Raw genomic sequence first — 25,488 nt, forward strand, 5'->3', positions numbered from 1 at the left:
GGAGAACAGGGCGGGGAACCCCACGCGCTCCTCCAGGCTGCAACCACAGACCCAGCCACGATCGCGCCCGCCATAGGCTCAGCGGGGCCGCCGGGCTCCACCCTCCGAACGCTGTCACTCCCAGCTGGGAATGACCCGGCCGCCATCTATTGGCTATGCAAATGAGAGAACGGGGGCAGCACCAATGAGCAGCGGCCACGGCTGGGAACTCGGGGCCGCGTGGGCAGGGTGGTGGCGGGGGGGGGAGCGGATTGTAGGGGCCGGTTGCGGGGAGGTCGCGAGCCCGCCAGCGAGACACGGAGCAGCCCAGTCACCATGGGGATGTTCGGCGCGAGCGGCCTCTTGCTGGGTAGGCGCCCTGCGAGCGCGGGCTCCGGCCGGCGGGCGGGGGCACGGGGGGAGGCCTGCGTGGGGCCGGCAGGCCGGGGTCAGGGCGCTCCCCTGGGAGCTGGTTGGGCGGTGACCCTGGCGGAGGCTCCATCGCTGGCCGAGCTCCCTGCTCTGAATGGAGCCGTGAGACCCTTGGCTCGGCACGAGCCCACCTTGCCCGGGGCCCTGCGGGCGCAGCGCGGCTGTCGCTGCCTCTCGGGCCGGGGGCCAGCGCTGCCGGGCCGGGGGGGGGGGCATTGTGGAGAGGGGGAGGCTCGCGGCCGAGTCAGGCCTCCCTGCTCGGTCGGTGGGCGGCTCCTGGAGAGCCCACGCGGGAAGGGTGGGCCCTAGCGCTGCAGTGGGCTGTGTGTGTGTGCTGGGGCGGGGGGGTCTGAGTAACTGGGGCACAAGCTGAGAGGGGAGAAGTGTGTAACCAAAGCTACTGGAAAAAGAACATAGATTCGGGCTCAAGGAAGAAACCAACTAATGGGGAGATTTGTTAGGTTGCAGAATAATCTTTGAGGGGAAACAGTAGGAGCCCTAAATAACGAAGAGTCCTTGTGGCACCTTAGAGACTAACAGATTTATTTGCCTAAATGTGTTAGTCTCTAAGGTGCCACAAGGACTCCTCGTTGTTTTTGCTGATGCAGACTAACAGGGCTACCCCCTCTGAAAATAGGAGCCCTGTTCCTGAAGACATTCTAAAATTAGGCCTGGCAAATAGCAAGAAAGAATCCTGCGCTTGCTCCATGGGGAGTGGCCTACATGAGCCAGTGGTGAGCCTCTTCCATCCTTTCATAGAATATCAGGCTTGGAAGGGACCTCAGGAGGTCATCTAGTCCAACCCCCTGCTCGAAGCAGGACCAATCCCCAATTTTTGGCCCAGATCCCTAAATGGCCCCCTCAAGGATTGAACTCAGAACCCTGGGTTTAGCAGGGCAATGCTCAAACCACTGAGCCATCCCTCCCCCCCCTCTCATTTATAAGAACCCAGTTCTGTTCTAACTTGGGCCAAGCTCCTGTTGAACAACTGTGGAAGTTCATGGACTCTGTTGGACTCTGATTCTAAAAATTTTACTTCTCTGTGTATTTTCTAACCTTACCAAGGTATCCATCTATAGCAAACCTTATTCTTAGTTGAGCCACACTTTCCAATGGAGGTGTAGGAGACTATTCTCCATGCATGAAGAAGATCATTCCGGGAGATAAGGGTTCAAGTTGTGAGATGTAACATGATGCAAAGGCCAAATCATAGAATGCATGGTTATGCTACTGGATTCCTGAATTATAAAAAGTGTTGAGTGCATAACTTTGAGGGGAGGCCAAAGCAGCAACTAGATCTATGAACAGATCACTGCAGTCTCACAGATCATTTTATTAGAAGCATCATGTTGTAATGGAATCATGTTGATAAGTTGTATCATTTAACATCTTAAAGAATTGCTTATAATTGCTAGCTCCAGAGCACACAAGAGCAGAGACTATCATCCTAAGTAACACACAGGTGAGGAATTAATGATAGCTAGGCTACTGAGTACTAGTGACCACAATGTAAGTAAGTTTTAGCATGGAGGGATAAGCATTGTGAGCAAGTTTAGAAAGTGAGACTATTTTTTTAAAGGAGGATAATCAAACATGAGAACTAAATTTCTCAGACTCAGCATGTATATCATAAGCGGCAAAATATATCGTAAGACTCAAAGCATGTATAATACCCCCTAACCAAAATAATAATTACAGGAAGGCAACCAGTATGGATAGTTAAATGGGAAGGTTCAAAATATGGATTCAGATGTGATCCTGGAAAATGGAAATCCATATTGAAACCAATAGGAATGTGCAGTTACTGTCAGGTGAAATGCAAGATGAATAAGAGGGAATGGCCAAAGAGATGCAACCAAATGCAACACAAATATATTGGAAGAGGAAATAAGTGCTGAGATGATGGCTCTCTTAAGATAGAAAGCAAAGCTGTCTACAATGTGCACTTCAACTGTTGCAAAATGATGAATCAGCTCTGCGATACAACCGCATTTGCTCCAACCCCTCAGACAGAGACAAACACCTACAAGATCTCTGTCAAGCTTTCTTACAACTACAATACCCACCTGCAGAAGTAAAGAAACAGATTGATAGAGCCAGAAGAGTTCCCAGAAGTTACCTACTACAGGACAGGCCTAACAAAGAAAATAACAGAACGCCACTAGCGGTCACCTTCAGCCCCCAACTAAAACCCCTCCAACGCATTATTAAGGATCTACAACCTATCCTAAAGGATGACCCAACACTCTCATAAGTCTTGGGAGACAGGCCAGTCCTTGCCTACAGACAGCCCCGCAACCTGAAGCAAATACTCACCAACAACCACATACCACACAACAGAACCACTAACCCAGGAACTTATCCTTGCAACAAAGCCCGTTGCCAATTGTGCCCACATATCTATTCAGGGGACACCATCACAGGGCCTAATAACATCAGCCACGCTATCAGAGGCTCGTTCACCTGCACATCCACCAATGTGATATATGCCATCATGTGCCAGCAATGCCCCTCTGCCATGTACATTGGTCAAACTGGACAGTCTCTACGTAAAAGAATAAATGGACACAAATCAGATGTCAAGAATTCTAACATTCATAAACCAGTCGGAGAACACTTCAGTCTCTCTGGTCACGCAATCACAGACATGAAGGTCGCTATCTTAAAACAAAAAAACTTCAAATCCAGACTCCAGCGAGAAACTGCTGAATTGGAATTCATTTGCAAATTGGATACTATTAATTTAGGCTTAAATAGAGACTGGGAGTGGCTAAGTCATTATGCAAGGTAGCCTGTTTCCTCTTGTTTTTTCCTACCCCCCCCCCCCCAGATATTCTGGTTTAACTTGAATTTAAACTTGGGGAGTGGTCAGTTTAGATGAGCTATTACCAGCAGGAGAGTGAGTTTGTGTGTGTTTGGGGGTGGGGGGGAAGTGAGAAAACCTGGATCTATGCAGGAAATAGCCCGACTTGATTATGTAAAGAGTTGTCACTTTGGATGGGCTAGCACCAGCAGGAGAGTGAATTTGTGTGGGGGGGTGGAGGGTGAGAAAACCTGGATTTGTGCTGGAAATGGCCCACCTGCTGATCACTTTAGATAAGCTATTACCAGCAGGACAGTGGGGTGGGAGGAGGTATTGTTTCATATTCTCTGTGTGTATATAAAGTCTGCTGCAGTTTCCACGGTACACATCTGATGAAGTGAGCTGTAGCTCACGAAAGCTCATGCTCAAATAAATTGGTTAGTCTCTAAGGTGCCACAAGTACTCCTTTTCTTTTTGGAAATACAGTGGTAGAACACTTGAGATTACCTGTTTGTTTTTTGTAGAAAATACATACTGTGTATTTTTCCCTCTCTAATCCAGGCCTAATTAAATGAATTCTGTTTTACATCTCCAGTGAGTGTCTTGATGCTTTATTTACATGGCTGCACATAGCTAGGATCCTGCACACCAGTGTGAGAAATCGATATTTTATCAGAAAGCATAGAATTTTGATGGGGGGAAAGAAGAAAGGGTAGAGACTAAATACATACTTCTGTGGCCTTTTTTCCACCTCCATTACTCAACCTGGCCCTCCAACGCTTTTGTGAGTGTGTATCCCTTAAAACATTCACAGGTAGCGAGAAATGCTGAATAAACAGCACCATGCATGGCCAGGGTGGAGTGTCTTACCTGTCATGCATGTGCACCAGTTTATGAACTGCACAGTAATCAGACTTTTACAAAAATCCTTAGTAAGGGACACATGAAATAATCTGCCCTTAGGGGAAATTTCTTCCTTAGCCCTGTCAATGTGTGGCTTTTGTCATGACAGTGAAGGTTTCTATGTAACATTTATACTTCTATTCTGTCATAACTATGGATGGGCTTGTTTTCTGTATAATTCATTCAAATTGTAAAGCACATTTTGTTTTGACAGTGTTGGGGATCCTTTTACTTTGTATTATGCCCTTTGTTTTGAAAGCCCTATTCCAGGTTTGATTACTGTTTGTGTGAAAGTGAGTTTTAACCTTGAATTTTTGCTGAAGGCAAATTTCAAATTGCGTATGCGATTGTAGAAGTTGCAAATCACACTTTTGGTTAGTGCGATGCCTTCCAGTCTGGGAACAGAAAATGACTTGGAGCAGATTTCATAGTGAACTGTTAACAATTTGGTGATTAACAAAAGCTTCTGATAAATTGGAAGATCTGTTTATGAAAAGGGGGAAAATGGCAGAAATTATTGAATAAAATTCATTGAGCTCTAGTTTTGACTTCATTCTGCCACAGATCTCTTAGGTGATATAGAGTTACTTCCTGAAAAAATTTTGCTGTAATTCTACGTACAGCGTACTCAGCTCTGAGGGGAAGTTTTCCTTTTCTCTTAAGAGCAGCTGTACCATGCAGCTAAGGCTCTCTTTCACTTTCTCAATGCCTTACCTTACCCTAAATGGCAGCTGTTACTACAGGTCAGCCTGACATGCTGCAGGAGCAGTTGTATGTGGGCTGCATGTCACTCCTGAAGTACACTGGTGTGAGTTGATCACCTGTGGTGAGGGTAGGAAGGGGATGAGGGGAAGAAAGACTCTCTAGAACAGGGATCTCAAACACGTGGGTTGCATGCGGCCTGCAGGGTTCTTTCGTGCGGCCTGCCAAGCTTCCTGCACACCCCCACCCTTCCCGTGCGTCCCGCTGCCCATCTGCCTACCCCGTGACACCGTGAGCCCCATGCCACTCCCTGAAGCGGCTGGAACCATGTCCCTGTGGCCCCAGGGGGGCAGAGGGTTCTGTGCATTGTGCTCGCTTCCAGGCACCGCCCCCCTCAGCTCCCGTTGGCCGGGAACAGGGAACCATAGCCAATGGGAGCTTTGGGGGAGGTACCCGGAGGAGCTGCAAGAGCAGCACACGGAGCCCTGTGCCTCCGCCTCCCCCAGAGACGTGGTTCCGGCCACTTCCTGGAGCAGAGCGGGGCCAGGGCAGGCAGGCAGCAAGCCTCAGTGCGCACCACTGCCACCCCAGAGCCTGCACCGCGAACCCCTCCTGCACCCCAGCTCCCTGCCCTGAGCCCCCTGCCGCATCCCACTCCCCTCCTGCACCCCAACTCCCTGCCCTGAGCCCCCGCCACACCCCGCATCCTCCTGCACCCCCTGGGGGTAGGGAGGGGGCGGAGTTAGGGTGGGGACTTCGGGGAAGGGGTTGGAATGGGGGCAGCAAGGGGGGATGTCAGTGATGCGGCCCTTGGGCCAATGCACTAGTCCTCATGTGGCCCTCGTGGTCATTTGAGTTTGAGACCCCTGCTCTAGAACATGAATAAACATACTTAAGTTGGTCCCGGATTACTTCAAAAGAAACTCCCAGATTTTAAGGCCAGAAGGGACCATTATAAGGCAGTGTGGCAGAGCGGAGATCACTGGAATGGGACTCAGGAGAACTGTGCTATATTTCCAGCACTGCCACTGATTTCCTGGTATCGGAAAGGAGTTTTCCTCCAGGTCAGATTGGCAGAGATCCTGAGGGTCCTGGTGGGATTGCCTTCCTCTGTCGAGTGGGGCATGGGTCACTTGTTGGTCTGAAGTAGAGTAAAAGGCGTCTCTGTAACTTGAAATCTGTAAATCAAGATTTGAGGATTTAAGTAACTCAACCAGAGGTTATGTGCCTATTACTGGAGTGGGTGGGTGAGGTTGTGTGGCCTGCTGTGTGCAGGAGGTCAGACTAGAAGATGATCACAATGGTTCCTTTTGGTCATAAGGTCTGAGTCTGAGTCTGGGCAAGTCTCTTCACCTCCATGGCTTAGTTTCCCCATCTGTAAAATGGGGATAATGATACTGACTTCCATTGTAAAGCACTTTGAGACCTACTGTTGGAAAGCACTGTGTAAGAGGTGGTATTATTACCTAGTCTGACCACCTTTATAACATGGGCCATAGAATTTCATAATCACTAAGGCACATCTTCCAGAAAGGCAGCCAGTCTTCATCTAAAGATTTCAAGAGATGGAGAATCTACCATTTCCTTTGGTAGCTTGTTCCAATGGTTAATCACCCTCACTGTTAAATTCAAATTAGAAACACATCACACATTTTTATCTGCCTTTAACTTCCAGCCATTGGTTCTTGTTATGTTTTTCTCTTCTGTTGTGAAGAACCTTTTAGTACCTAGTATTTTCTCTCCATGAAGGTACTTAATATATTGTATTCAAGTCACCTCTTGATCTTTAGATAAGTTTAAACAGATTGAGTTCTTTAAGTCTCTCGCTCTTAAGCCATTTTTTCCAGTCCTTGAATAATTTTATGGCTCTTTTCTGCACCGTCTCCAGTTCAAGAAAAAGAGTTGCTCAACTTTTCACCATGAAAAATCTTCTAGAGTTCAAAGAACCTTTTAGAGTAGGGATGTAAATAGCAGTTTTAAAAAAGGAACCATGTAACCGATTAAAATTTTAATCGGTTACACGGTTAAACGTTTCACCGGGGAACTGAGGGTGCGGGCGGTGCTGCAGTACCCTCACATTTTACGTGGGGCTCTGCTCCCAGGGATCCCGGCCCACGTGCCCAGGGACTCTGCCGCCGGCCTTCACCACCCGCCACCGCACCCGGGGACTCCGCTGTCGGCCCTGCGCCTGGGGCAGCAGTGGAGTCCTGGGCTCCAGTGGGCAACGGAGTTTAATCATTAACCGTTAATCAATACCAGTAAGTAAGACTGATGCTTATCGGTTAACCTTTTACATCCCTATTTTAGAGTGTTTGTTGTTGCAGGAGGTGTGACCCAAAGACTAACTTCTGGTTTGCCTCCCACCATTTGAGAAACAAAACAATACTGTAGGTGCTAGGACTCATCAGTAGCAAGGACAGAGGAGTTCCTTCCTTCCTACCCCTCCTGCTGCTGCTGTTTGGTACTAGTTCCAAATTGAATGTAGCAAGTCCTAGACTCCAAACCAGTGTAACTTGAAATAATTGAACTAAGACACATGTCCTGTTATCTTGGGGGGCAAAGATCTGAGAATTTTGGCCTATGCTGTCCTTGTATCATGTTGGGTAAGGGGTGTGGCCAGCCAACCCTCCATTTTTCCTGAGACCTGTGAGGACATCCTGCAGATCTCCAGGGTATGCACATGGAGGTATAGACTGTCTGTGCTGTTCCAGGCCTTCAGGTAGTTGCTATGGCCTCCAAATGTGAGCCAAAAATCTTTGAGGAGGTTTGGAGAGGCAGCATAAATTCCATCAGGTTTGCTGGAAGATGGTGGTATAGAAAGTATCTGTCACCTAAATCCATGGAGTCCTGGACACATGACCTTTACATGGGAAGGCTTCTGCAGGATGGCAAGGAGAGAGAGATGGGTTGCTGCAATTTCCCTCCCTCTGGCAGATTTGGTGTTCCTGTCTCTTTCTCCCTACTGCTAAAAGAAAAAGGGGGTGAGAGGGGGGTCATTCAGCCATGAATCTAGTACAGCCGTTGATATTTTTGATGAGAGTATAATTTGGATTTTCTTTTTGTTCTAGGAGCTGTGAGCTGCACATTCTTCCTGGCAGCTAACAGCCTATATTCATCCAGTGATGATGTGATAGAGCTAACACCAACAAATTTCAACAAGGAAGTCATTCAGAGCGACAGTTTATGGCTGGTAGAATTTTACGCACCATGGTAAGGATTATAGCTCGTCAGAGAATCCTAGCACATGCTGTCCTGCCAGGTGTGCTTGTAAGAGGGTTGACTAATTTCTATAAACAAAGGACTTCCTGCTCACCCTTATATCTTCGAGGAATACGAAAGGTGACTTACTAGAAATCCTGGACCAACCATTCACTCTCTCACACAGATCTCACTTGGGTTTCAATGCATTTCAATAGCCTTGTGGCCAGCAAAATAAACCTGGGTTTATAGAACAGATTGGTGGAAAATAATTAGTCTGGATTGGTAAGAGGTGCATTAGATTGCAGCCTAGACGCTCAAATCTTTTTGCATTTATAACTTTCAATATTAACTTCAGTAAAGATAGAAAAATAATTAGAGCTGTCAATCACCATTAACTCAAGCGATTAACTCCAAACAAATTAACTCAATTAATTTTATCACAATCAGAGTTTTAATCACACTACAATAATAGAATACTAATTGAAATTTATTATGAATATTTTGGATGTTTTTCTACATTTTCAAATATATTCATTTCAATTACAACACTGAATACAAAGTGTACAGTGCTCACTTTATATTTTTTATTACGAATATTTGCACTGTAGAAAAGATAAATAAAAGAAATAGTATTTTTCAATTCACTTCATACAAGTACTATAGTTTATTCTCTTTACCGTGAAAAACAGTGTAAAAATTAAAGCCTACAAGTCCACTCAGTCCTACTTTTTGTTCAGTCAATCGCTAAGATAGACAAATTTGTTTACATTTATGGAAGATAATGCTGCCTACTTCTTATTTTACGATGACACCTGAACGTGAGAACAGGCATTCAACGCCAGCTACAACAGTGCCATATGCAAGATATTTACGTGCCAGTTGAGTGCAGTTATGTAAAAAAAAATTCTACATTTGTAAGTTGCACTTTCAGGAAAGAGATTGCCCTACAGTACTTGTATAGATGAATTGGAAAATACTATTTTTTTTTTCTTATCTAGAGTGAAAATATTTATAATAAAAATAATATAAAGTGAGTACTGTACACTTTGTATTCTGTGTTATAATTGAAATCAATATATTTGAAAATGTAGAAAGCATCCCAAAATATTTAAATAAATGGTTTTCTGTTATTGTGTAACAGTGTGATTTAAAACTGCGATTAATTGCAATTTCGTTTGGCAGCGCTAAAAATAATTGATTAGCAGTGTGTTCTAAATGAAGAGTTTCTCTGCGTCCAATCTGTCCCATCCTGACCCCGCCATGAAGGCATAAGGCTGAATTTGTGGTTATGATGCCCGCACCTAGCTGCCCAACTTAGCCTGTATTACTATTCTAGGCAAAGCTTTGTGTCCCTCATCTCCTCTATGAAATGTAATAGCATACTAACAAGGGTGAATCACTGTTGGGCTAACACATCCAGGTTCTAATCCATTATAACTAAAGATAACCTATCATAAAGTAACCAGCGAAAAAGGGAAAGTCTTCAGGGTTAGCCTGGGGCAAAGCATAATGGAAGTATAAGAAACAGGTCAGATCTCAGTGTATGCTCTTTGCAGAAGAAAATGTCTTTTACACACCAGAAACAGAAGATAGCTTACTGAAAACCACAGCTTACCAGAGCATGTGTATACTCTTACAGTTTTCTCTGACCTGCCTCCTGTGCAGATCTGCTTAAACAAACTACTCAGTTATCATCCCTCAGTCAGGATTGCTTGGGTGTTCTGCTTCACTGGAATAACTTCCCTTGAGATTTCGCCTCTCCTTTCTTTAAGGCTTAACAGTACTAGGCAGTCCAAGTTCTTATCATATACAGTTCTCTTGCTAGGTTGGAGCTCACCATCTCCGTTTGAGGCTAGTTTTTAGATTATCGTTGTCAGCAGGGTAAAAATCCTTTGCAGTGTTTGCTCCTGGTGTCTGCAGTGACACGGTGATATCACAACTTGGTATTCTTCCCCCCCTCATGTGGCTAGAACTCCCAACTCCATTTCACAAAATGCAAATAGCAAATGATAGATTACATTCGTATGCTGGACTCTTGCAGAGTTCAAACTTCATTGATTTCTTAGGTATTTTGTGAAATGAAGTACTTACCAAGTACTTACTTGAATGAAAATAAATTTATTTTTCCAAAAGGTGTGGTCACTGTCAACGACTAACTCCTGAATGGAAGAAAGCAGCGACAGCATTAAAAGTAAGTTTAAACTTTCCCACGCACATGCAGTGCTTTGGAGTTGGGGGAAATTGGCTTTTGTCAGCTCTCTTAGAAATTTAAAACTAACTTTAGGTCAGCCTTGTGAAATTCTACTAGCCCTGGACAAGTAAAATTCTTTAACAGGCAAAACGTCAGGTTTTTCTAAATAATCTGTCCAAGGGTTTTTGCTTTTTCTGGTAAACTTCCATGACTGCTTTGGAAGGCTGTTATAGAATCAAAAATCAATGGTTTATAATCCAGATTTCTGATTGAGAAATATTTTTCTTTCTCTTTCTCCCCACTCCCCCTCCCCCAAAAGCCTCTGAATGCCTTTAGATCCTAGAACTAGCACAGGTTGGGTGTGTGGAAATAGCTCTGTAAACTGCAACATACTAGCATTTGTTTCAGTATGGTAAATGTGACAATGCAGTGATCTGCCGAGCTTTGAATTTGCTGTTTAGTCTTTCTGCACACCTTTTTGTTTAATACAAAAAAACTATTAATTGATAACTTTGTGTCTCCCATTCCCAACTACTAGGCTGCCATGGCCCCAAACTTCCCCAGTACATTACTCACTGGTTCTTTCCACCTGACCATTATGGCTCCTGCTGTCAAATGCATTAAATTACAGTTGAAGCTTTTTAAAATTTAAATAGGGTGTTGTGAAAGTTGGTGCGGTTGATGCAGATAAGCATCAGTCCCTAGGTGGTCAGTACGGTGTTCGAGGATTTCCAACTATCAAGATATTTGGATCCAACAAGAACAAAGCAGAAGATTACCAGGGTAAGTGCTGTGTGGTACTCTTTCATGTGTGGTGTGTTTTCATGTCTCGTGTGATATGATTGGCACGATAGATAAAAAGAATTGTGAAATTGCTTATTCCATGTCTGCTATCTATAATCAGTAAGGCTATGTTTTATTCACAGTTATTTTTAGTAAAAGTCATGGACAGGTCACGGGCAGTAAACAAAAATTCACAACCTGTGACCTGTCCATGACTTGTACTGTATACCCCTGACTAAATCTTTGGGGGAGGACGGCCCGTGGATTGCGGGGGGCAGGGGCATGCAGCCTGGGACCCCCGCTGTGGGGTGGGTTGGCGGAGCTGCCAGGCTCCCTGTCTGACTCCATGTCTCCCCGGAATTGGCAACATCCCCCTTCCTCAGCTCCTAGGCAGAGGTGTGGCCAGGCAGCTCTGTGATGCCTCCGCCCTGAGTGTCGGCTCCCATTGGCCAGGAACCGCAGCCAATAGGAGCTGCGGGGGTGGTGTCTGCAGGTGGAGGCAGGGCACAGAGCTGCCTGGCCACGCCTCTGCCTAGGAGCTGAAGGAGGGGGATGTCACTGCTTACTGGGAGAGTGCCCTCCCCCCCCCCAGGAGGTAAGTGCCACCCAGAACCCGCACCCCCTCCTGTGCCCCAACCCTGAGTCCCCTCTCACACCCAAACTCCTGCTGCTGGAGTGGGGAGGAGACTGAGACTGCCCCAGGTGTGACTGGCTGGGGGGCCACCCAAGCTGCTCAGGTGGCCTCTAGGCCAGCCGCACCAGCTGCTGCAGAAGTCACAGAGGTCTCGGAAAGTCACAAAATCCATGACCTCTGTGACAAACTCTCAGCCTTAATAATCAAGTATTTTCATGTAGATTGTGGTTATTTTAGGAAACAAACAGAAAAGAACTCTGCTGCTAGTAGTTGCAGTTGAGTAATTCATCTGATGTGATGGCATGGAAACATAATAGCAGATTCCCAGTTAAATCACGCTGCAGTGCTCAAGTTTGGAAGGTCCGAGGCATTGCAGTAAGATATTACTGATTTCTTGATGTGCATGCACTGCGGAGAGGATTTATTAGAGAGGGTATTTGTTTGCTGTCCTGGTGATAGTGACCTAATTCTTGTAGAGTATTGTGTTCAATATCAATATTGCCTTGCATGTAACTTCCTTGCTTTTTAGCATTTTTGAGGAAATACACTTGTGCAACCTTAGTGCCCAAGTTAGTTGAGTCCCACCATACATAAAATGTCAGTAAAGGCCAATCCTGTGCCCACTGAAGCCAACCGGAGCAGGATTGGGCCTTGAATCTAAGCTTGTAAAATAGGGTGCTAATATGATTTGACAGTTCAGCCCTTTATCTCTTTGTTCTGCTGTGTCACAGGTGGCAGAACAAGTGAAGCTATTGTTGATGCTGCTTTAAGTACTCTTCGATCACTGGTGAAGGATCGTCTTAGTGGCAGAAGTGGAGGATATAGTTCTGGAAAGCAGGTAGTTCTGAGGGAATGGATAATGCATTATTTTTATTGATGAGGCTTCATGTCTTCTACAGCAAATCAGAGCCTTGTGCTCCAAGATCTGTGTAGCACTTGAGGGTGCATGGGATCACTTTATGTGTTCATGCTGGTACGACACTTGCAAAGTGTGTGAAAGAACTTGGAGTATTGGTTAAGCTGATTGACAGAAGATTATCTCTTTGGGCTGTTTGGCAGCACATTCCAGAAAAGCCACAAGTCTCGTTCTTAGGATATGTCCGCATGGCAACCAGAAAGCATAGGGAGGGAGATGGGCTTCAGAGCCCAAGCTGCAGCACGATCCTGAATGTCTATGCAGCTATTTTTAGTGCTGTAACTTGAGTCTGAGTCTGTCGACCCAGGCTCTGAGACTTGCTGCTGTGGTTTTCTGCTTGCTGTGTAGACATACCCATAAGGTAAGATAAAATGAATTACATGGTTTAGAAAACAGCCAGGTTGCATGTGACCCTGATGTGGTATACCAGCTGCAGCGGAACTCTTCATTGGCCAAAATGGTTTATATGGCATGTTTATCTCAGACCACCAGTGAGCAGTCAGGATGTCTATCAGCCTTTTAGAGGTTCAGTAATTCAACTTGAAGGAACTTTTTTTCCTGACAGGAAAAAATCATTTCAGCTGTTGACTTGTAGAAGTGGAACGTTTAGGTATTAGCTGACTTTTTTTCATCTCCACAACATTCTAATGCTAAGTATTATAATAGAGTTATTAATAACTAGAGCAAGTTAAATGCTGATGGCAATCATCAAAAATATGATCAATATTTTAAAAGCAGCCTGGTTCTTTACCTTGATACATCCACTGCAGTCAGTGGGAGTAGCTTGGCTAACGCATCACATAGTGATTTGAATATAAACCTCATTAGGTTAATGGTGTACTAAAATCCTTTTTAAAAAGAAACTTGGACAATCAGTTCTTGCCTGCAGCAGATGTGCAATTCTCTGGAGCGCTCAGTGCACCACTGTGCACAATGGCCTCATGAAACCAGGACCTGCAGTCCCCTCCATGAGAAGAGAAGTCCTACTCTCCCAAAGAGATGCGTAACTGCGGCTACGTCTACACTAGAAACTTCAAAGTGCTGCTGCGAGAGTGCCCCCGGGACAGCGCTTTGAAGTGTGAGTGTGGTCACGTGTGAGCACACTCCTGGTAATCCACCTCCGGAAGGGGAATAGCTCCGAGCACTGGGAGCGCGGCTCCCAGCACTTGGAGCCTGTCCTCACTAGCGCTTTAAAGCGCTCAAACTTGCTGCGCCGGGGGGCGATTTTTCACACCCCAGAGCCAGCAAATTAGAGAGCTATAAAATGTAAGTGTAGACAAGACCTGAACGTGGAGATTTGTCAAGTTTCTAAGCACTAATGCAAGAGAGACCCTGTGGAAGGGGTGACTTGGCCTTCAATCTTTGTCTGTCTCTCCATGTGTTAAATGGGGTTCCTTCATCCCTTCCTCAGAGTTGTATTAAGGCTAAGTTCATTAGTGTTTGCAATTCTGTGGCACGTTCCATCTGAGGACCTCAAAGTAGTTAGTTAAATTAACATGAGAGCCAGAAAGCAAAACATAACCAGGAACAAGACCAGCTGCTAAGCATTAAGTGCTGCAGAATGAATGAGATTATTTCATAGTCCAAGCCCTGAAGTGGAAAATGTAAACAGAACAGTGAAAAATAAGAACCCTATAAAAGTCATAAAAAGAAAAGGAGTACTTGTGGCACCTTAGAGACTAACAAATTTATTAGAGCATAAGCTTTCGTGAGCTACAGCTCACTTCATCGCACAAGTCCTCCTTTTCTTTTTACGGATACAGACTAACACGGCTGCTACTCTGAAACCTGTCATAAAAGTCATAGGGTAACACTGTCAAAAACGCTTGGTACCCAGCCCCCATTTTCAAAAGTTACTAAAGGCCATTGACTTTCAACAGGATTTGGGCTCCTGTGTGCCTAAGTCACTTCTACAAATATGATTTTGCACCTAACTGATTTAGGAACCTCCTGAAAATTTTATACTTAACCTACCAAAGTGGATAAGAACTTTTTTAATGGTAATTTTTTTTAACCTGACTGTGTCCCTTTATATTCTGGCAGTGAGACTTCTTTCTAAAAGTGAACCAAAAGATCTTGAGCCACTAAGATCAGAGTTCTTGTCTTTCCAGAGACTATAGTGTTGCTTCCCATAGGTCTTTAGGAGTTTGCTGCAATCTGTATGCTCTGTGGGTGTTCTTAACATGGATAGCTCTAGCATGGGAAACTCAGATTGTCTGAACTTGGAAATTTCTGATAAACGTGTTTTAATTTAGCAAAGAAATGTCTAGGTACACACACATGGAAGTGATCACATCTGGAGCAGCTGTGGTGTGGTTATGTGAGGGAGCAATGCAAAAGTTCCCCCAGCTTAACAGGTTTTATTTTTGAACTACAGAGTAGCCGAGAAAGTGGAGGCGGTGATAAAAAGGATGTGATTGAACTGACTGATGACAGCTTTGATAAGAACGTTGTGAATAGTGATGATGTTTGGCTGGTAGAGTTTTATGCCCCATGGTGTGGACACTGCAAAAAGTAAGTGAAGCTGTTGGCAGTCATTTTAAATGGGTACTTGCTTGTCATCTGCAGTTTATGTAAGCAGGCTTATTTCTTGAATTGGAAATAGAACTCTTGTTTTATTGGATGTGAGTCTTGACAATGGTGCAAGTTACTCTTTAACTTGCCCACTCCAGAATTTACTAGGGAACCTGTGTTTCTTCCCTCCCCACCCCCATCAGCAGTTTTAGCATTTGTTGAACCCAGTCCTGCTTCATTTGAAATCATGGGCAAAATTCCCCCTGCCACCAGTGGGAACAGGATCTGGCCCTTTGAAAGTTTCTTACGTTAGGAGAGTCTTCTAATCCCAGAATTCAAGATGTCCTGAGATATTCCATGTAGTCCTTGAGTCCTTTTCCAGAGCTGCTCCTACTCTGGAGAGAGTGCATTCCTCCAGGTATAAGCTGTGGGTTGTGGTTTCACTAACTTGCCTCTAAAATACCAATTTTTACTGCTAGTAATTGGCATTATGTTGCTTTCCAGTCTGGAGCCAGAATGGGCAGCTGCTGCCACAGAAGTGAAAGAACAGACCAAGGGAAAAGTGAAACTGGCAGCCGTAGATGCTACAGTGAATCAGATGTTAGCCAGCCGATATGGGGTGAGTGTGCTCTGCAGGCTTGAAAATTCCCTCCCCTTGTTTGCAATCTCTCTAATAGGTCACGTTCCCTGGTAATACCTAAAGAACTCTTACCTCAGCACTTACTTTTAGTTCTTAGTACTAACAAATATTAGTATAAAAGGGACTTGAGCAATTCATGGGGAAATCAGTTGCTTTTCCCAAACGCTGAGAGAAGATGGAATAAATATGGATGTTTCCATTGAGAAAGTATCTTTGACTCCTGCAATTTGCTTCCACGAGATCTGGCATAACTGCACCCTATAGTAATTTACTAAGTGCCATCCTAAAATATATACCACCTCTCTGAGACTGGCAGTTTTTGTACATGGATCCAAGTGCAGCTGGTATCTCCAGCTGAAAGAATTCCAAAGGTGTCATGTTAGCTATACAGATGTGATACCTCAGGCTCAGAACTTGGTGCTTCGTTGGCTCGCTCTCCCCCAGAAAGAAGTTTCTTGATTTTTAAAGGTATTTAGGCACCTAGTGGGGTTTTCAGAGGCACCTAGGCACATAAAACTCATTGATTTCAATGGGTGTGAGGTGTCTAGTTGCTTTTGAAAACCACACTTGGCTCCTAAGGGCCTGATTTTTAAAAGTATTATGTGTCCTTCCATATCTCATTAATACTAAAATAGTTTAAGAAAGTAGAAAGAAAAAACATCACTGAGTAGCATGCGGGTGGAGGGTGAATTCAATCTCACTGTAATTCAACAGTCATTGATAATCAATTGGCAATCAGTGAAGGTACTAGAACAAACTTATTAAAAACGAGTTGTTTTTTAAGGTCCATGTGATGTAGAGGTGGCCACAGTTCTTAACAGGCCTCCCTCTCTTCCCTAATAAACTCAGGGGATCTTCACCTTTGCCTTCAGAGGCATAGAGGAGTAAGCTGGCCCTGCTGATATTTAAATCCATGGCTCTAGGGAGATCTGGTGTCAAAACTTGGACCCTTGATGCACCACAGATGCTGATAGTACAATAGCTAATAGTGTTTTTAACATGTATTGACTAACCCAATTTTAAATTGTAGCATAGACAAGGAATAACTAACTTGCCTTTTAAAATGTTTAGGCTGAGGGTGTAGCCCTGCAATGTAGTGTGGAGATCCCCTGTCTTGATGCAAAACTCTCCCTCTTTATCTAGAGCACATCATGGTGGTATTCCATTGCAACCACTAACATTCTTGTTAATTTGAACTAATAACTTCCATATTTTATTGCAGATCCGTGGATTTCCCACAATCAAGATCTTTCAGAAAGGGGAAGACCCTGTTGATTATGATGGTGGAAGAACAAGATCTGATATAGTTGCTCGAGCTCTGGATCTTTTTTCTGAAAGTGCCCCACAACCTGAGCTGCTAGAGGTATCCCTGCTCTGCAAACCTAACTTCTCTGAGTGCTTTTCCATCCTGTCTCTTGGGCCCTGCAGTTATTTTTAAGAAAAATAGTGATGGTAAAGGAAATGACCAAAGTGGTGCACGAGCAGAACTTTTTTTGGATCAAAAGTACCCAAAGATCACATCCCGGTCCATGGTGTAGCTTTACATTTTTTACAGTGTATACTGCTCATTAAAGAAGCTGGACTGACAGTCCTGAATGCTGAAGACCTTGATCCATGGAATAGATACCGTGAAGGTGGCAGCAGTATGAGCTATCTTGCCAATGTATCTAAATCCTCATTTGGAGAAAGGGGGTGAGATGAAAGTTCAGATTCCATTTCCACTAAAACCTTGGCCGCTTTGCTGAGACTCTGGTGGTGGCTTTGTCATGTGGATCACCTGTAAATGAAGGACTGGGTGGAAACCACACTCATGTCACTTAATCTAACGGCCTACAGTTGGTAACTTCTAGATTTGATTGACGTGGGCTGGATTTGAACCACTGACTTAGAAGCAGAAATTGACTCCTGTTATATAGTGTGTTGTGCTGCCATTATTTTAACAAGGAGCTTCCACAAATCTCGTGCCTTAGCCTGTGATAAAATCTGTGCTGAGGTGAGGGACTGGCCAATTGAATAACTTTGCCATTTAAACAAAAACTCCCTTCTAACTGACATCAGAGAGGCTAATGACACTACTGGGCAAACTTATACTAAGCTGCACTTTGTAGCAAAGTGTTTACGGTGTGCATGGAGAATATTAACATTGCAGCACTGTCAACGGTTTATGTAATCTGACACACATGCAAATTTCACCAGGGTTGGGTGCCTGCACCGCTTCAGTGCAATTCTGTCTATTTCACAGGAAATAAACTGTTGTTCAGAAGTAATAGTTATCTGGCCTGGCATCACACCCCTTCCCCCCACTCCCCCCCAAATCATGGTATCTTAGTGACTGACAGAATTAAAAAATGCACGCACCCCTCTCACCCCCTGGAGATTGGCAGGGTTGGACTAGGCCTTTTTTTGTTGTTGACAAACCACAATATGTCTGTCTAATGAGCCTCAAGACTAGAAGTCCCTCTTGGCTTGGGAAGATTTAGCAGCATGCCAAGTGTGGTTGGCTCCACCAGAGGCACTGAAATCGCCCAACCTGTTCCCAGTTCAGTGAAATTTTTACCATGGCGATTCTGTCCGCTGCACTGCCCCCCTCCTCCCCACATGTTGCTGCTAACCACTTCACTAGCTTTTATAGTTAGCCTGCTGACAGGCTGTATAAAACTTTATTTCCTATCAGCTGAGTCTCCATTTGATCTCCCTTCACATCTGAATATGCAGCATCAACAGTATTGGTAGGAATATTCATAGGTTTGGGCATGGTGTTTCAGATGAGCATCCTGCTAGTGGACTAGAGGGAGGCTTCCAGTGTCTCTTCTGGCATGTTGCCATGGGGAAAAGTAGGTTTTTTTTTCTCCCTCAAAGCAGTTGTCTTTTCAGGCAGGACTAAGTTTGAGGCTATGGCACCCAGGACTGTTAATCACCTGAGTGCTGTGGTGTTTTATAATCTGTGGTTTCTTGTTTCATTCTCCCAGATTATTGATGAAAATATTGTGAAGAGTACCTGCGATGCCCACCAGCTCTGTGTCATTGCTGTGTTGCCTCATATTCTTGATACAGGTAGAATAAAAGGAAGCATTTTTCTTTATAATGTCACTTAAGGAAAAAGAACGACCTGCCTTAACTTGTCAAATTCTGTCTGGCAAACAGGAGCTGCAGGTAGAAATTCCTACTTGGAAGTCATGTTAAAAATGGCAGACAAATACAAAAAGAAAATGTGGGGGTAAGTGTCATTGCTGGCTTGGCCACTTCTTTTGAAAAGGGGTGTGTGTGAAGGACCTCAGATGTCCACGTTAGATTCGGAGAGGTAGTTACTCTGTGTTCTGGAAGATCCCGCGTCTTGTTTTTCTGTAGAAATACATAAATACCTTGCAGAGATGGGCAGAGCTTTGCATCTGACGGTGCTATTTTGCAGATAAGCTAAGAGCATGGTAAAACGGAAAGCCCTGTGAATAGGTCAGTGGATACCTCTGTCAAATTGACTATTTTTTAAATGGGGTCTGTTTAAAAAAACAGACAGAAAACCAACTGATTTAATCCTTTTTTCACCTTGTGTGCATTTTGACTACTTAAGGCTAATGTCAGCTAAACATTGAGATTAGATCAAACATACCTCCCAGGACTGAATGTTGAAAGCAATATTTGAGCTGTAAAACATGTCTGGTTTCTTTGGAGCCTTACTTTGGTAGGCTGGTTTTTCTCTGTTGTTGTGTCTGATTATATTTCAGAAGTGCAGGCTCTGTTAATGTGTTGCCTCACATTCCCACTGTGGGCCAGCTGGCATTTTCTTTCTCCTTCTCTCCCCCTTCCTCCATGCTGGGTTGAGCCAGTGTGTCTTTCGTTTCCCACAAGCCAGGGAGAGGTCTGCTAAGGAGGGAGATGTTGCCTTAGGGCTACCTGTGGACTCCAGGTTGCTGGACATCACAGGAAGTGTTGGGGAGCATTCTGACATGGCAGCTGCTGGGAAAGAGGCCATGGGAGGGAGAGGGAGTGGCATGACAGACTTCAGGGGAGTGCTGAGACCTTTTGAACTTCTGACTGGTCTAATGCTTCACTTTCTGTGGAGGACTTGTTAAGGGCAAGAGAAACTGAATTAGCCAACTGGAGAGTGGAAACATCACACTCCCCTTCTCTGCTCAGCAATCTGCCTCAGGCATTATTCAAGGCTACAGTTTTTCTTGTTTAGGTATGTGACTTAGCCCACTGTAAGCCTTGCCTGCCTAGGTTAAAGCACAGCAATCTGTTGAAGTAGAGCAAGTCTGTAACTGTTCAACTGTGCTTAAGCATTTGTTCACTAACATGGTTCCTGTCTTGTAGGAGCATCTGTTTATAGCCACTTCTATAGTACAGACTTCAATGGCTGGGCCTCCTTTGGGACCTTGGGCTAGAAGTCATTGTTGAAGATTGAAAAGTTTTCTTCACATAGTCAGAGCATGATTCCACATCACGGCTAGATCTTACTGACTTGAATAGAGATGAGGGTCTCTGTGCAGTTTTCCGTGATGATACTGATCAAAAACTTTGGAATCTTCCTTAAACTTTATCAGTTTTATTCGGTGGGAATCTGTGCAGCCCTGTGAACAGTGCTACAAAGGACACGGATGTTTTTGCAAAAAGCAGACTTGCCAAAAACTGGTGTAAAAGCAATAATACAGTACTGTCTTCAAGGTTCTTTCTTTTTTCTTTTTTAAGGTGGCTGTGGACAGAGGCTGGAGCTCAGTCTGAGCTTGAAAATGCATTGGGAATTGGAGGATTTGGGTACCCAGCAATGGCAGCAGTCAATGCACGGAAGATGAAATTTGCCCTCCTGAAAGGATCTTTCAGTGAACAGGGGATTAATGAATTTCTCAGGTACAAACTTTTTTTTTTTTTAAAGTAATTTAAACTGTTCATTTAACTAAGTCTCTGGATCTGTGGAGACAGAACACATTGTACAATGTACATTGGCATGCCAGTGTAAATTCATTCAGGAGTGTGGAGCTCTGGAAATAAGATTACAAGTTGCTGTGGATTTTTTGTCGTTAGTGGCTTTTTTTAACTAAAATATGGGGCTAAGGGGGAGTGTCAGAAAGCATAAGACCCTGATTCTGCAGAGGATTTGCAGGATCAGACCGAGCCCTTAAACTGTAAGTTGCCAAATACTCAAAGTACTTAGTGTGGCAGTAGTGTGGGGGGACATGGCGCCTATCCCAACTGTTTGATTCTAATAGACTGAGATTGTGCTAATAATTGAAGTCCAATGCAGAATTTTCCTTTACCCAGTGTCTGAAGGTAGGTCTGCATCATCACCATTCTTCCTAAGTTTTAAAAATGCACTGTAAAGCAAAAACATTTCTGTGCTCCATGTCTCTTCCAGCCACCATCACTCTTTCCTCCCTCCACCAGATTGTGAGTGCACTAAGCATGGCAAGTTCTAACCACCATTTCAGAAAAAGTTGTTTTTGCACCTGTGGCATCCTGGTTAACTGACTTCCCAGACAGTGACTTCACCAATACTAGATGTTCATTTTAATCCGGAGTACTTCATATCGTGATTATGCGCTCTGGGTAGCTTCAGTGAATCGGGAAGTACCTGATTTTACATGAACTTTACTAGTATGAGTCCATTGGTTGCGAGCAGCTCAGTTAAGGGATTTGTCTCTGATGGAAAACCCCACAACTGCCAACACCAGTGAGTTTGTAACCGTATTCTTTCAAACCAGTTGATGCACTGTGAACCCTAGCACTCTTCTGTGGTGACGGCACAGAACAGAATCTGCTGCATAACGTACATACTTACAAGGATGTAAAAAATCATTGTGGAGGCATCAACCTAAACCAGTGGTTCTCAAACTGGGGTTCATGAACCCGTGGGGGTTCACGAAATGTTACAGGGCGTTCTTGGGGAAAATTCCCTAATGGCAGACAGAGCTGCCCTTAGGGACCTCTGGCAGCACGGGGCCATCAGCCCGGAGCCCCAGGGACTTCCAAGAGCTCTGCAGATCATAGCAAGCATATCTATCACACTGAGGAGACTGAAACTTCAAGACTCTACAAGAAATGGAAAGGGAGTGGATTTTTTTTTTCTGTTTTTAAAATTAAATGACTACTAGTGTTGTTTTTAAAATGATTATGAAGAACAAGCTTAAGCTTTGTTTTAACGAGCGTTGGTTGCCTGGGCTGCTCAAGACCTGAATGCTTGTGCAGAAGGAACTCTTTGAGTTGGCTTCTTAAATCCCTTCATGCTGTCTCACATCTGATACTCCTGGATGAAACATAGGAGCCTTGTCTTATAACAGGCTTAATCAAAGTGACACAAGGTACGAAAGTGAAGTCTTGGAAGAGTGTTGGTGTTTTCATAATGTAATGAGAAATAATAAATAGTGTGTAATAAGCACGTCATAAAAACAAACTTTATATTTCCAGGATCGCTGCTTTTATAATTTATGCTCAGGTAAGGGAGAAAATCCCTGGAAATATTCATTTTTAGGACGGGGTTCACAAGACTGGGCATTTTAGTGAAAGGGATTCACGGGTTGTTAAAGTTTGGGAACCACTGACCTAAACCAATGTTTATTAGACTGATTTAGTGGGTTTTCTATTTAGTTTTGAGTTGAAATCTACCAGAATCTTTTTTTCCTTTAAGCAGAAAGATGTAAGTTTAACCCATGACATTTAAGGTCTATTAAATACAAAAGTAATAGCCTCACAAAGCATACCAGAAAATGTCCATATGCTGATGGTCAGCATGGCTATGACAACTGTCTGTCATTTCTCAAACTTAGTAAGTTCTTGTATGTTTTGAAACAACTTTAGTGAGACCTCAACAGGTGCTGTGAATAGTGATGCCAGAGGACAGTCTTCCTAGGGCAAATATCCCACAGTAACCACCATATTGATGGGCTGTATAATTAAAGATTCATGTTACCTTACCAAAGAGAAGGACTTGCAAAGTAGAAGATGACATTATCACTTCAGCTCCGGTGTGCTGTGTCTAAGGGAACTAGTACAGTCACAGTAGCTCTAGTTAGCTCTCTTAGTGCACGCTGAGCAGGGTGCTAAACTTAAGACTTTATGTAATGTAATAGGAAGCCTGTAAACTGTTCAGCTGAAATCAGGAAAACTAAGCCTCCGAAGAGGAGAGGAGCAGGAAAACGTAGACTTTAATGAGATAATGAAGGCCAACTTCAGAATAAGTGTGAATTTACCACTGAAAAAAAAATACTGAAAGGAATAATGCTTGCTGTTCGTAAAGGTCACTCTCTTTTTACAAACTGAATTAGCAGAGCAGGTTGAGATGAATGCAGAAGCTGTTCACCCTGTGAATCACTCCGTAACTGATAAAGATTTAGGCTTCTGACTTGAAGGAGATGAACTTCTGCAGTTGGCAACTAAGAAACGTTACTGCCCATCTTAAAATAAAAACGTCGTTGCCAGAACGTGTAAACCAACCAATAATTTTGGGCTTGTCTCATCTTTACTGTGAGGGGCACAACTAGGTTAATCCATTATAAAAAGGTGCTCAGAAGCTGACCAGTCATGGCAATAAATTGTTTTTAAAAGCAACCTCCCCTGTTTATGGGTTGAATGCTTTGAAGTTTGGTTGTTGGTGTTTATCTTGGGATCTCCCTAAAAATTCTTCTTGTCACCTTCAAAGTTTTTACCGTTCTCTAATGATCTATGAACCTCAAATTAGGGCTATTTGATGTGGTGGAATTGGGATCCATTCAAGCTAAACATCCAGTAGCACACCTAATTCCCTATTAAATGTATACAAAGTAATACAGTGTGTTTGAGGTGGATGAGATTGGAAACTTCTTAAATGTTTTTGTTTTGTTTTTTCTCCCCTTCCCCTCCTGCCCTCTCTCCCAGGGAGCTCTCCTTCGGTCGTGGATCAACTGCACCAGTAGGTGGTGGGGGTTTCCCTAAAATTAACACAGTCGAGCCGTGGGATGGCAAAGATGGTGAGGTAAGAGGCACCTCGCTGCTGGGTGCATGAACACCTTGTTAGGTTATAAAGAAATACTGGACATAGGAACTGAGCCAGGGTGGACATGCTTTCTCAAAATACCTATTCCAAGAGTAAGTGAAACACTTGTAGTTTCCCTCACAAAGTATTCAGACTGCTGCTTTTTAAGCTTACCTCCATAGCCACTTGGTAATAAAGAATAGCTAGGTAATATTGTAATGCTCATTCTCTAAACTAAACCTCTGTTGAATCTCCTAGTTACAGAGACAACAGGATTTAAACAGTAGGAAACCTAACCAGGCCTACCAGATAGCTAGTTACCTGAAGTCATGGACAGTTATACTCTGCCTTGTTAATGTCTTATATTCTAGTCAATAGTATTAAATTTCAAACTGTTGAGGATGAAACGCAATTTATTGCCAACATCTGGTTATGAGGGAACCTTAGTGTGTGAACTAAAGGGGTGACTACACTATAGCACCTGAAACTTAGATGGGTGTTGACTTTGTAGTATAGTGACTTGAAACTCAGAAGTTTCACTTGCATGGGACGCAGCTATACAGTTTTCATTGATAATGAAGTCATGATAATTGAGGCATGCAGTAAATCCTTGATTATATAGGGTTCAGTGGCAAAAGGTGGTGGTGGTGGTGGTGGTTGTTGTTGTTTTTAAAAAGGCGGGGAGGAGCCAAAGAATCAGTGGTGTGGCTTTGTTTTAATAAGAACTTGGCAATGTCGTACAAGTTCCAACTTTCTGGATAGCGTGTTGTAAATAAATTCCCTGGTAGAAAACACTCCCAGCAACATGTATTGTACTGGTCCCAAGCTCAGTTAAGTGGCCACTGGGCCTGTGTTGAAATGCACTAAGGGTCTTTTAGTCATGTGAGCTTCAGCTTTTTCCACTGAAGTGCCATTTAGCTCTGTCTCAGAGTAGCAGCCGTGTTAGTCTGTATTCGCAAAAAGAAAAGGAGTACTTGTGGCCCCTTAGAGACTAACACATTTATTTGAGCGTAAGCTTTCGTGAGCATCCGATGAAGTGAGCTGTAGCTCACAAAAGCTTACGCTCAAATAAATGTGTTAGTCTCTAAGGGGCCACAAGTACTCCTTTTCTTTTAGCTCTGTCTGTACATCCAGACTTAGTCTTATTTTGGATGACACCTCAGTCATCCTCAGCAGGGCATTGATTTTTCAAGTCACATATTAGAACAGCGTTACAAGCACTGGTGTTCAAAAACTCTGCTTGCGGTTCCACAGCTTCCAGTTGAAGATGACATTGATCTGAGTGATGTGGATCTCGAAGACTGGGATAAAGACGAATTGTGAGATCTTCAGGAAGTTTCTTTTCTTGGGAGAGTTTGTGCAGTAGTTTGGAACGTTGTTCAAAATCAAATGGATATTCCAGTGGCCTTTTTACAGAGAAGTAGCACTTGGCCAGCTCTCTGGAACACTGCGACAGTGAACTGTATGCCTCTCAAGAAAACATTGCAAAAATTCTATGAATTGTTGTAACCAGTAAATTTGATTGTATTCTGTGTAACAAATATTTTGAGGACAACATTGATCTTTGATTACATCTTGGTTTTTACTTTGTCCATAGCATTTGTGCTTTTTGAATGTTTCTGGGGGATGTTACTGTAACCTGTTTTAGATGTGATTTTTTTTTTTCATTTAGATGGAACCTGACCAGCTTCTGTTTCAATTAAAGAATAAAACAAGGTATTTTTGACATAGAGTATTTGTCTTGTACAGAGCAACAAACTAGCACACAATTAAAGCTGTCCAGGTTCAGATGACTGTTGCAAAGTGAACAGTGTATCATAAGGAACGGCACTGTAAGGCTCTTAAATT

General features: G+C 43.8%; 1 protein-coding gene across 1 annotated transcript; it reads left to right on the forward strand.

The window, feature by feature from the left end:
* The first annotated feature begins 243 nt into the window (after positions 1-243).
* On the forward strand, positions 244-25,366 carry PDIA6 (protein disulfide isomerase family A member 6). Its single transcript, XM_048845489.2, has 13 exons — positions 244-349; positions 7,888-8,029; positions 10,154-10,211; positions 10,868-10,994; positions 12,360-12,466; positions 14,922-15,058; positions 15,563-15,677; positions 16,921-17,061; positions 18,668-18,752; positions 18,843-18,915; positions 20,385-20,543; positions 23,544-23,640; positions 24,895-25,366. Exons 1-13 carry the CDS (start codon positions 316-318, stop codon positions 24,961-24,963), a joined length of 1,344 nt encoding a protein of 447 aa, XP_048701446.2. The 5' UTR covers positions 244-315; the 3' UTR covers positions 24,964-25,366.
* Positions 25,367-25,488: the final 122 nt, after the last annotated feature.

This window comes from Caretta caretta, chromosome 3, assembly GCF_965140235.1.
Source record: "Caretta caretta isolate rCarCar2 chromosome 3, rCarCar1.hap1, whole genome shotgun sequence".
NCBI lineage: Eukaryota > Metazoa > Chordata > Testudines > Cheloniidae > Caretta > Caretta caretta.

Bases quoted from the DNA above. Each gene is read 5' to 3' on its own strand.
- PDIA6 (XM_048845489.2), top strand. From the start codon at position 316: ATGGGGATGTTCGGCGCGAGCGGCCTCTTGCTGG. The intron at 15,059-15,562 runs GTAAGTGAAGCT...GTTGCTTTCCAG, and splicing joins TGGTGTGGACACTGCAAAAA to TCTGGAGCCAGAATGGGCAG. The intron at 18,753-18,842 runs GTAGAATAAAAG...TCTGGCAAACAG, and splicing joins GCCTCATATTCTTGATACAG to GAGCTGCAGGTAGAAATTCC.